Source organism: Hypanus sabinus, chromosome 8 (assembly GCF_030144855.1).
Source record: "Hypanus sabinus isolate sHypSab1 chromosome 8, sHypSab1.hap1, whole genome shotgun sequence".
In the NCBI taxonomy this organism is placed as follows: Eukaryota; Metazoa; Chordata; class Chondrichthyes; order Myliobatiformes; family Dasyatidae; genus Hypanus; species Hypanus sabinus.
In genome coordinates this window covers 20,445,659-20,458,476 of record NC_082713.1, presented here as the reverse complement: position 1 = coordinate 20,458,476, position 12,818 = coordinate 20,445,659, and the positions used below count along the sequence as shown (strand labels likewise).

Here is a 12,818-nt window from a genome sequence, read left to right as displayed (position 1 = left end):
CCATTTTGCCCCAGAACCGGTGGCTTTTACCACGGAAGAATGGCTTTTAGCTAACAACGGGGAAACCAACTCCCAACGCCTCTTGAAGGGTTGACATCATAAAAGGACTGGGCAAGTTTAACCCGTCTTTCTCTCAAAACAAAATGCTGCAGCTTGAACGAACTAACAGCGACTTTTATATTTCCATCGGACAATACATTATCCCCTACACAACGATAGAGCTATTTCTTATTGATTATTATTATACCCGCGCTTTTAGATTTAGTATTGACGACGTATATTATCTATGTTTGCATTGATATTATTTTGTGTATTTTTATCAATAAATACTGTTAAAATAGTACCATCAGACTTCAATGGACCTCTCTATCTTTGCTGGTAAGTGACCCAGTTACGGGGTACGTAACAACTGCTTAACATGGCTTAATATTTATTAAAATAACCTTCACAGCATGACCTCTATCAATGAGGATTAAAAATCTTTCATGACATCGACACAAAATATCTGATCTCCATAATGGCAGGCTTCAAGAAAATTATACATATTAAAGCCACACAGCTCACTGTGTCTTAGCTTTACAGTCTTTTTCAGTGTAACTGGCAGTTTGTCTTTTTAGCGTTAGGCTCATGTTCATCCTCTATGTTTAATCAGTTTTTTTTTAAATTAGGTATCACATTCCCTGCTGCTGGGTTACCAAGGATCAATATGATGACAACATTCTCAGGGAGTTGCAAGCTTCCCATGTCCTGAACAGGAAGGTCGGTAGCCAAGCAGAGACACACGGGGGAAAAAAATTTCAAGCCATTGAATTGTATTAAAATAAATACTCATTTTCCCAACATGGTACTAAAAGGGCATTTTAAACAGCAATCAATGGAATGTTAACTTAGCAAAGAAGCAACACATACACAGTTTTTTAACCAGTTATGCCAGCTGCCCAATAATTTAATTGCAATTTAATTTACAAATTAACTAAGATTTACAGGACTGTTTCCTTACAGATATCTGTAATGTGCACAGCTAAAGCATTTTCTTTAAAAAAAAAGCCATCAATCTCTGCATATGAAGGAAACGCTATAAGGAACAGCTGCTTTTAATTAGTCACTTTTTGGCTTCATCCTTTCTTGGTGAAATTTTATTCTCAGTCGGCGTGTTAGCCAGAGTGTCAAAACTGGGGAATGAAGACTTTCCAACCTCTGTCTCTTATAACAGAATCAAAAACACTCAGGTTCAACACCTATCAGCAACTTTAAATTCCTCGGTGTTGTCATTTCGGAGGACCTGTCCTGGGCCCAGCATGCAAGTGCAATTACGACAAAAACATGGCAGTGCTTCTACTTCTTTCAAAGTTTGCAAAGTTTCGGCATGACACCTAAAACTTCATCAAACTTCTATAGATGTGAGGTGGAGAGTACATTGACTGGTTGCATCACAGCCTGATATGGAAACACCAATGCCTTTGAATAGAAAAGTAATGGATACGGCCCAGACCATCTTGGGTAAAGCTCTCCCCACCATTAAGCACACCTACATGAGGCAGCTGTTGCGGAAAAACAGCGACCATCATCAGGCACCCACACTGCCCTGGCCATGCTCTCTTTTCACTGCTGCCATCAGGGAAAAGGTACAGCAGCCTCAAGACTCACACCATCAGGTTCAGGAACAGTTATTACCCCTCAACCATCAGAAGAGGTAACTTCAATTGCCCCATCACTGAACTGTTTCCACAATCTATGGACTCATTTTCAAGGCCTCTTGTTCTCGACATTTATTGTGTTTATTACTATTTCTTTTCTTTCTCTTTTGTATTTGCACAGTTAGTTGTCTTTTGTGCAATGTTTGTTCCCTCTGTTGGGTGTGGTCTTTGAGTATGCCCACAAGAAAACAAATCTCAGGGTTTCATATATATATACTTCCATGATAAATTTACTTTATTGCTTATTTATTTATTATTATTTCTTCATTTTTGTATTTGCACGGTGTGTTGACTTTTGCACACTGGTGTGGTCTTTCATAGATTCAATTATGGTTATTATTATATTATGGATTTATTGAGTATGCCTGCAGGAAAATGAATCTTAGGGTTGTATTGGGTGACATATTTGTACTTCGATAATAAATTTACATTGAACTTTGTTAGAATCATTCCTTTTGATCTTCCCCAATCATATAAATCATCCTAATTGGTAAAGAATATATTCAGTTTGATCAGTCTGTGTGTTTCCTGTAACTTTGCCTCTCCTTACTATTGCCAGATGCTGGCAGATGAGGAATCGATTGTTATGCACATTTGGACTCAGGATTCCTCCTCCCTCTGTCTGGGAGCTTTGCATTGTCTAACGATTTATGGCATTCAGCTTCCTAACACAAAATCAAAGGCCAGTGAGAAGGAGAATGCCCAACTGCCGACTTATTTCAATGGAATGCAATCAATGTGTATTTTCTTAAAAATAAAATTACTTAAAAATGCTAATTAAACAAAGTAAATAATTAGATAAAAATTCATTATCCACCATAATGTGATGGATAGGATTATAGGACACATCCAGACATGAGCTGAGATGACGGCTTCTGTGCTGATTTGCTGGACATTGTTCATCTTCACTGAGTCTCAACTGGGATCCAACCATTCTTTCGAGCACAGTCATTGGGCCAGGAACAGGTTCCAAACCCAGGGCATCAAATGTCACAGTGTCCCAGCTCACATGAAGGGCAATAAATCCCAGTAAGCCTTTGATATCGTGGGACAAGAATTACTGCCTGACGCACTCTGAATAAGAGCACGGCTTTCTTTAGAATAATTCCTCCCAACCTACCCTGCAGCATGTACAAATTACTTTCACTGATAACATTATCAAAGTAAGCAGTCCTTCACCAGTCATAAAAAACAGAATGTATGCATTTTTAAATACATGGTTGAAACACCTTTTCTTATATTTACTCTATTTAGACTGATGGTCAAGCAAAATCTTCCCAAAATTAGACCCCACATTTTGCAGGGTTTTTAATGTAAAATACATTGCACATTTAATAAAGTTTGCATGAATTGCCAGTAGTACTTTAACACCTGATAAAATACACAGCTGATCTCACACAAACAGGAATTGATTATTCAAGAAGGCGGCAGATCATAACAATAAAATGTAGCATCAGAATGCATCGAAGAGAAAGATATTCAACATTTAGCTCAAGGACAATACCACTCAAAGCAGTCAATAACTACGCTTCCTTGGATGTCGGCAGGATGGAACAATTCCTGGACACCATCCACTTGGATGATCTGGAGGATCTTTGGTGTTCCAGATGAAATCTTGATAAGTTCAAGGCAGTTCACAGAAATTATCGTTCCAGTTCCGATCCAGCAGCTTCCCTGAAACCAACCATACTTCCCTTTCATGACGTCTGAAAAACAAATTATACAGTGGATTCTAGTTAATCCGGGCAGCCACTTACTTGGGTCATCTCTTAAAGAATGAAAACTAATTGAGAAAATAGCTGAGATCCCCTTTGTTTATTTGGGATATTATGCCATTTAATTGGAGCAGGAGACTACTGCCAAACAATTTCTAATTAGCATCAGATGTGTGCACTTGTGTGGCAGTCAGACACTACTACATCATACTTAGAGCAAACAGTTCTCAAATAGCATCAGTTGCATATGCTTGTGTTCAAAAAGCAGTGATTTTTGTCACTGATAGTTGGTGACGAATAAGCAGCAAGACAATTTAGAACTGTTTTGCTCACTGTAATTTCAGGCACTCGGTCTTGGAGATGCCAGAAACAGCCAGGAGTGAAAATGAAACAATTTCATACTTCAGCAAGTTAGGAGTTACAAAGAACTTGAAGATATCAACAATCATCTTTAATGTTACAATGAAAATGAAGTTTTGGAGAATGCAATCATCAATAGCATTGTATGAAGGCAGTCCATTATCTACACTACGTGTCTGTGCTGATTTTGTTCATTTCCCGTCAATCAAAAGAACACAGTAGCCATTCTTCCATTGATAACTATTACCTTTTTTTATACCTTTTGAACTATTTCCATGAAACTTTGGCTAATTGGGGCAGGCACTTAATTGTGCCAAAATGTACTGGTCCCAATGTGTCACAATTAACCAGAATCCAATATATTTGAAAGCTAAAACACGAAACAGTCAAAAGAACATGACAATCATGTGACCTCACAATCTATCTTGTCATGGCCTTGCATGATATTGTCCACGCCTCTATAACATTTTATTCTGCACCTTGGAATTGTGTTTCCCTTGCACAGGAGTCATAGATCACTACAGCACAGGAACAGGCTCTTTGGCCCATCATTACTCTGCCTAGTCCCATCAACCCGCATCTGGACCATAGATGTCCTTACCCCTCTCATCCATGAACTTCCCTTCAAATTTTCAATCGAACCTGCATCCACCACTTCCACTGGCAGCTCGTTCCACCCCGAGTGAAGAAGTTCACCCCTCAAATTCCTTTTAAATATTTCACCTTAGACCCTCAGCCTTTGACCTCTAGTTCTAATCTCACCCATCCTCAGTGGAAAGCAGAACTATCTCAATGCACTAATGTGATCTGTATAAATGGTATGCAATATGTTTTTTCACAGTACTTCAACATGTGTGCAATATTAAGCCAATTTAGAAAAATAGGAGCTGGTGAAGGTCATGTATCTCTTGCACAATTCAATGAGATTGTGGTTGATCTAATCTCATCTTGGGTCTACCCCTGCCTGTCTACATATCCCACAATTACCAAACAGTCCAAAAATTTGCCTACATTTGCCTCGAATACCTTCTAGGACAGCTCTTATGTGGTGAAGAATCCCAAATCTATGGACCTCAGGGAAGAAATTCCTCCATCATGGTCTCTCTCTGTTATCCAAAACTACATCACCCAGTTCTAGATTCTAGACTTGAATAAAAATATTCAATGAAGACAAAACACTGGAGGAACTCAGCAACTCAGGCTGCAACTATGAAGGGGAATTAACAATCCACGTTTCAGGCCAAGACCCTTCATCAGTTTTAATAGAGTTGGATAGGTAGGAGCCTAACTTCCTATATTTCTTAATCTGATGACACTTCTTGGTGAAGAGCATGTTTGGATAGAGTGGAAGCAGATAAAAATAATGGGACTGATTGCTCTTATTCCTGAAACCCAGGAGCAGCATGTTCCTGTGAGGGTGAAGGTTAACGAACCAAATTCAGGGAACTCTGGCTAATGAGTTTCTGGTGAGGAAAAGAAGGAAAGTTAATGACCAGGAGGGTAAAAAAGGGGGAATGAGATGGAATTGGCAGGCAGAGTTAAAGATGATTCCAAGTGGTTCTTCAGTTATATTAGCAGTAAAAAAATGACTAGGTCCCCTTAAAGGAGCTGCATGAGATTCTGAATGTCTATATCTCCTCAGTGTTTACTAAAGAGAATACCATAAGTGCCAAAGAAATTAGGGCAATAAGTAGAGAGGCCTTAGATCATTTACATATGATGATGAAAGATGTATTTAAGGACAAAGTGCATTAAGGTGGGCAAATCCCCAGAGCTTGACCAAGGAAGCCCTGACCTATGTGAGCCCTGGAAGAATTCATGGAGGCTCTCGAAGAGAGATGCACTTTGCTGCTAGTCACTGACAATGTTCCAGAAGTCTGGGCTGTGTTTACATAAGGACACGATAAATAGGAGCTGGAGTAGGCCATCTGGCCCGATGAGCCTGCTCCACCATTCAGTAAGATCATGGCTGATCTGACAATGGACTCATCGCCACCTACCTGCCTTTCCCCATAACCCTTCATTCCCTTACTATGCAAAAATCTATCCAAGTATATTTACTGAGGTAGCCCCCACTGCTTCATTGGGCAGAGAATTCCAGATTCACCACTCTCTGAGAAAAAGTTTCTCTTCATTTCAGTCCTAAATCTACTTCTCTGAATCTTGAGGCTATGTTCCCTAGTTCTAGTTTCACTTTCCAGCGGAAACAACTTTCCTGCTGTGTTATTCCTTTGTTCAATAAGTGTATCAAAGCAAGGGAGCTACAGGCCAGTGAGCCTGACTTCTATTGTAGGACGTTACTGGAGGGAATTCTGAGGGACAATATCTAATGTTACTTGGATAGTCAAGGCCTGATCAGGAAAAAATTAGCATGGCTGGGTGCATAGGAGGGCATGTACGGTGGATCTTTTTAAGTTATTTGAAAGGTAACTAAGGGGATGATGTAGGTAGAGCAATAGATATTGTCTATATGGACTTTAGTAAGGCCCTTAACAAGGTTGCACTGGGCAGGCTGATCTGAAAACTTAGGTTGCATGGGATTCAGGGTGAATTGACTCGATGATAGGAGGCAGAAGGTTGAAGGTCAATACTCCGACTGGAGGCCGGTGACAAGTGGGGTGCCCCGGGGTCAATGACGGGATCCCTTTTATTCATTATTTATGCACATGATTTGGACATGAATGTACATGGTACAATTATCGATGAGTGAGTGAATGGAAGGGGTGCCAATGAAGTGAGCGGCTATGCCCTGTATGTTGTGTAGGTCCTTTAGTGTTGAAGCTGCACTTGCCCTGATTCTCACCACAGCATTATAAGGCATTTCAAACATCAAAAACATTAATGGACATTCAGTAACACTGATAGCTGATTAGGCCTGTGGATGAGGCCTCTCGAGTAGTTAGAGCCTTTCAGTGAGCCCATTGGGCTGCTCTGGTTGAGATACCAGCCACCCACCCCCCCCCCCACCCCTGTCACCTGGCTTCCATAGAGAGAGTCAGAGAGATGCATCATGGGAATAGGCCTTGCAGCCCTCCGAACTGCTACTAACCATTTACTGCAATCACCTCATTTCTGCCACACTAGTGGGCCACAAGGCAAGAAACAGCTCCCTCAGACCAACTGGTGCATGCTGGCCACTGTATATTCCCATCTGAAATATATATTCCCATGTTTGACCCATAACTCTCCCTCCTGTAATTGTACCTTCCTCAACCATTTCCTCTGACTGCTCATTCCAGGTACCACCCTCTGCATAAAGAAGTTTTCCCTTAGGTCTCCTAATCTCTCCTCTCTTATCTTGTCTCTGCAATCTCTAATATTGGATTCCCCAGTGCTGGGATGAGACTGACTGTCCACCTTATCCATGCTCCTCATGATTTTATAAATTTCTGAGGTCACCCTTCATTCTCATACGCTCCAGGGAATAATGATCAAGCATGGCCAACCTCTCCCAGAAACTCAGGTCCTCCAGTCCCGACATCATCCTCGTAAATCTCTTCCACACCATCTCCAGCTTGATAACATCTTTCCTAGGACAGGGTGACCTAAGCTGTACCCAATACTCCAAGTGAAGCCTGAGCATCGACTTTTATGTAACTGCAACATAATGTCCCTGTTCCCAAACTTACAACAGCAGAATTTTTATAAATTACCCACAGCAGTGCTACCCAGACTTTAAAGGTCCTTCATATTCGCTCCTCTTAGGCACAATATACTCCCTGGCACCCCTACAGTGTAGAAACATGTCAACATATGCTATCATGAGAAAAATGATTCTGCTTTAAATTGTTATTTGTCTTTAAACCTAGCTTACACAGTAGCTGTGTGCTGTACAGCAGCTTCGATATCAATGTGATCCTTGAGCTTGATGGTTTTGAACAAGAATTGAAGCATCTGGTTCAAGTTGTGTCAGCAAAACCCTTCAGTCCCCATGTGTAACAATGTCCAAGCGGTTTCTGTTTTTTGTGGGTATGTGGTGCACTGCACTGAGGCCCTTTTCAACAAGGTAGGAGGATGGAAATGGAATGAACAGCAGTTGACAGATGTAGCGAAATATTTGATCCACCACCGACACTGGCATAAGCGTGGGGAGGGAGTCAACAGGGTCAGAGATCTCCCACTAGAGTTACACACAACAAGTGTTTAATACTTCTTTCCAAAATGGTCAAATGCGACGGAATCCTGGTCCACATGGGCAGTGAGTGCCAGGAATGGCACGGGGGTCAGCCGGGAGTCAGCATGGCCCGGCCAGCAGGGGACCCACAACCCGGCTGGTTTTGTTGTTGGTGCTGTTCTGTTGAACACGGTGCTGGAACATGCGGTGACACTTGCCCTTTTGGTCTGTTGGTTGTTAATGCAAACGATCCGTTTCACTCTACATTCCGACGTATGTGTGATAATAAATGTGAGTGGTGATCCAGCCAGCTTATGTTAATGCAGGCAGAGCTGAAATCCTTGGGGCTACTGCCCCTGGCAGAGCAGGAGCCCTGTGTCAGCAGTACCCTCAGGGCCCAAAGGAACAGAGCAGGATGGAAGAGGAAAGGGGGTTCCTTTAAGTTGCATGGCAGTGGACCAAAGTAAAGAAACTCAACTATATTTCTGCTGTGATTAAAACGAGTCATAGCATAAGCTTTCTTTGCCTTGAGGCTACATTACAGCCTGTGGAAAGCCAGGCTCCAATGTAATTTTAAGAGTTCAGTTAATCACAAATGGGTCACAGTTCTGCTTTTGTGACTTACAGTGTCCAAGATATTTCACTAAATTAACTCTGCTCAGTTCAGTCTCATTTGCTAATGGCACAATTTACAAACAAAAACTTGCTCAAAGACTGAGTTTGCCATTAACGTCCGTAGACTCCCCTTCCCTACACACCCTCGACAACATTTCCTTCTACAAGTCAGAGAGCGATCGCGTCAGAGTGGACGGGGAGAATTGGGAATCAAAATAACCAGCGTTAGGCTTCAGACAGGCCAACAGTCATTAAAGCCAGATGCAAAAGCCGAAGTTTCCAAGCTGGCTCGGAACTGATATTAGTATGTGTCACTCTTGGCTCAGTGCGAGAACTGGCCTGAGTGAATTCGGCTCCATTCTGGCGATTTGAGTACCTAATCACAGGAGTACTGCAGTGTGCTGCGTTGTTTAAGATGCCATCTATCTAACACAGTGCTAGACCAAGGCTGGGCTCTATAGATAGAACAGTTACAGTGCAGTTTGGTTCCGTAACCTATGCACTCACTTAAAAGGACCCTACAGCTCATGTTCTCAACGTTATTTATTCATTATTTGGGTTTGTTTTGCATTTGCACAGCTCATCCTCTTTTGCATGTTAGTTGTTTGTCAGCCTTTATTTGTGTATAGTTTTTCATTGAGTCTATTGTATCTTTTAGTTCTACTGTGAATGCCTGCAAGAAAATGGATCTCAGGGTAGTATATGGTGATGAGGACGATAAATTTACTTTGAACCTTTGAGAATCATCCAGCATCATTAAGAAAGATCCCGTGACTGCAAATTGCACTGTTTACTGTGCACTCTCATTCTCTGCACGTGAAAACCTGTTGAAGCTTTGTTATATTTCAGAAGGATTTTTTTTGGTATTTTGTGGTGCCTGAGATTATAAATGTCTACAAAAATGGCAGTTTTTTTTTCCATTTTGGTTACGGTGGAGGAGCGGTGGGAGAAGGTGTGAAGCCAGTTTGTGCGCATTCCCTTCCACCCCCACCACCCCAATGTTCCGTCTTTCACCCTTCCCAAATTTAGCTGGTCACGATGTGGCGCACTGTGCTACCTTGCAGCCCAGCCCAGTGGCTTCCCCGCACCAGCGATCATTGATCAGTGTTCGATTCCTGTCACTGTCTACAAGGAGTTTGTATGCTCCTCCCGTGACCGTGTGGGTTTCCTCCGGGTGCTTCAGTTTGCTCCCACGTTCCAAAGACGAATGGGTTAGTAGGTTGGTGAGCTCTGGGCAGGCTAGTTTGGCACAAGTTGTGTGCTGCCCCCAGCCGAATCCTGGGACTGTGCTGATTATTGATGCAGAGTGAAGCATTTCATTGTATGCTTCTATGTCCCAATATAAGTGCAGCAAATAAAGCTAATCTGTTTTTCACCTATACCTTGGGAATACTGTAACTGTTATCTCTGCCTCCAAGATTTCCTTTTTCCTCGTGACTGGGTTACTAAGTTGTGTTCTGAAAGTGCGGCAACACTCGCAGACCGTCCCCAGAGCAATCCTTGCTGATTTAAATTGGCAAACACAATGCATTACACTGTATACGATAAATAAGGGGAATCTTTATCTTTAAATCCTCAGCCCTGGCAACATTCTGTGCGTCATTTAAGTGACCATTTTGAGAAGGAAACAGTTTCTAACTGTTCATGAAGACACAAGAGTGGCAGATGCTGAATCTGAGGCAAGGTACAAATTGCTCAAAGCACTGAACCACATCTCTGGAATTAAAGCAATTGATGATATCTCATAAAAACTATTAAATCAAACCTTATTCAATTCTGACTCTGAATTTTAGCTTCAAAATGGAAGAGAAATATTTTTAAGTAGTTTTTGACAACTTATAACCTTCAGAACACTAGAGTTAAGCACTAGAGTGCCTGAATTATTTTGACAGACGGCTGATCAATGCAAATTACTTTTTCTTTTCAACCAAAATAATTAGAGGGAACTACAAATCTTCTGTTGATTAATTCAGTTTTTTTTAATTGGCAATACCAATGAGAAATTAACTAGGAAATAACAACACTCAAAGCAAGCAACCTGAATTACTAAAGACAAGCAAGCTTTGAATAATGCATCATAGTTCGTAGTTCAAGATTGACTGTCATTCAACTATACATGAATACCCATGAATACAACTGAAACAGTGTTACTCTGCAGTCAAGGTGCAAAACACAGACACACGAAAAAATATAGTCCAAGACCATGTCTAAAAATATTGCAGAAATCTACAAGTCGAACACAATACAGCTTGTCTTCTGCTGAGCAAACACTGGGGGGCAGCACTAATTCCATCTTGGATGCTGTGTCACATTGCCTGGGGTGAAGTGCACCAACACTGACTACATCCTTCCATTTTTATTCTCCAGCAGTAAATAACACAATCTCTGTCCTGAAGAGAAAAGAATTCCAGTTTTGTTGCTTACATCACAGGGCGCCACAATAGTGTGTGATGCTACTACAGCTCAGGGTGTCAATTTGGCGTTCAATCCCGGCATCCTCTGCAAGGAATCTATACATCCTCCCCACGGAATGCTTGGGTTTTCAAAATTCAAAGTAAATTACTTATCAAAGTCACTATATACATTCTGAGATTCATTTGCCTGCAGGCATTCTCAGTAAATCCATAATAGAACCAATGAAAGACCGCACCAACTGGGCATTCAACCAGTGTGCAAAAGACAATAAACTGTGCAAAAACAGAAAGAAAGAAATAATAATAAATAACCAATAAACATTGAGGACGTGAGATGAAGAGTCCTTGAAAATGAGTCCATTAATTGCAGGAACATTTCAGTGATGGGGAAAGTGAGGCTGATTGAAGTTATTCCCTGTGGTTCTTTGGTTTCCTCCCACGGTCAAAGGATGTACCAGTTAGGTAAGTTGATCAATGTAAATTGTGCCAGCGTGGCTCGAAGGGCAGGTAGGACCTGTTCTGTGCTCTATCTCAGTAAATCAATGCATTGCAGCTATGGTTCTATAAAGTTTGGGCACCCCAGCCAGCAATTTAATTGGCATTTTCTACTGAAAATTTTCTGCTTCCTATGTACAAAATGGTTTTCATTTCAGTCAGTCGATATGTTATCAGTCCTTTGACCCATCCATGTTTGTAAGTGTAGACAAATTAACTAAGTGCATAGAAAGGGCAGGACTAATGATCCTCCCTACTGATCTTAAACCAGAGGTCACCCACCAAATGATAAATAGCACCCTAAAATTATTCCTGAAATTTTGAAAAAACTTAAAATTATCTTCCCTTAAAAGCAAAATCAAAATAAAACTGCAGAATATATTGGTTCAATTTTTCTATATCAGAGAGGAGGAGCAACTTATATTTGCATAACATGTTTCATGGTGTCCCAATATCCAATTTTAGAGGTACTTAAGGATAATCCTATAATTTAAAGTCATAAAACACTACAGCACAGAAGCAGGCCCTTCCGCCCATCTGGTCTGTGCTGAACTAGTCCTATCATCCTGTACCCAGACCACAGACCCCTCCCCACACCCCTCATGTCCATGTACCTATCCAAATTTATCTTCAACATTGAAATCAGATCCACATTGTTCTATCCGTACCACCCTCTGAGTGAAGTTTTTCCAATCTCACTGGAAAAGTCCTGCTTGCATTTGCCTTATCTATACCCTACTCATCATTTTGCAAACCTCAGTCAAGTCTCCTCTCACTCTCGTACACTCTAGGGAATAAAGTCTTAACCTATTCAACCATTCCCTATAACTCAGGTCTTCAAGTTTTGGCAACATCCTTGTAAATTTAAGGAACTATAAAAGGTTAGTTACTAGGGGTATTGCATTCATTTTCAATATCTGGACAGTGTGATATGACGGGTCATTCGAGAGAGCACTAAATTATCAAGCACATTGTATGGCCTGGGTCCATAACAAATAACGATGGCAGCTTTCTTGGAAATTGACTGACCAATCCACAACATTCTGGCTGTTTCTTGATCAATATTACTGATACCATTTTTTATTCCAGATTTTATTATTTGCATTTAATTCTTCAGTTACTGCAGTGATTTTCAAATTAATCTCTTTGGTTTAGTGATCAATGCACAGGATGGTAAATCATTGTCCAGATAATCCTTCCAAAGGAGTCGAATGCAGTGTAAATGCTATCCAGGACAGTCACTAATGCTAGGATCAACTTCTGTGTTGTGTGATTCTAACAGGAAACAGAGCGAAAGAGGAAACAAAAGAAATGGTTTGAACAAGATTGGCAGAGTTACGGATTTTATAGAAAGCCGTTGTAGGTCCAACGGGACATAGGATGCAGAGCTAAGTTGAGAAGTGGCAGA

The 12,818-nt window shown here is 41.1% G+C and overlaps 1 protein-coding gene across 1 annotated transcript in view; it reads right to left on the bottom strand.

The window, feature by feature from the left end:
- Positions 1–510: 510 nt before the first annotated feature.
- The window catches only part of ophn1 (oligophrenin 1), a 231,309-nt gene continuing 219,001 nt past the window's right edge, over positions 511–12,818 (bottom strand). The window contains exon 24 of the mRNA XM_059976800.1: positions 511–3,403. Within this exon, the coding sequence (XP_059832783.1) occupies positions 3,395–3,403 (9 nt within the window). The 3' untranslated portion in view covers positions 511–3,394. The remainder of the gene's footprint in view (positions 3,404–12,818) is intronic.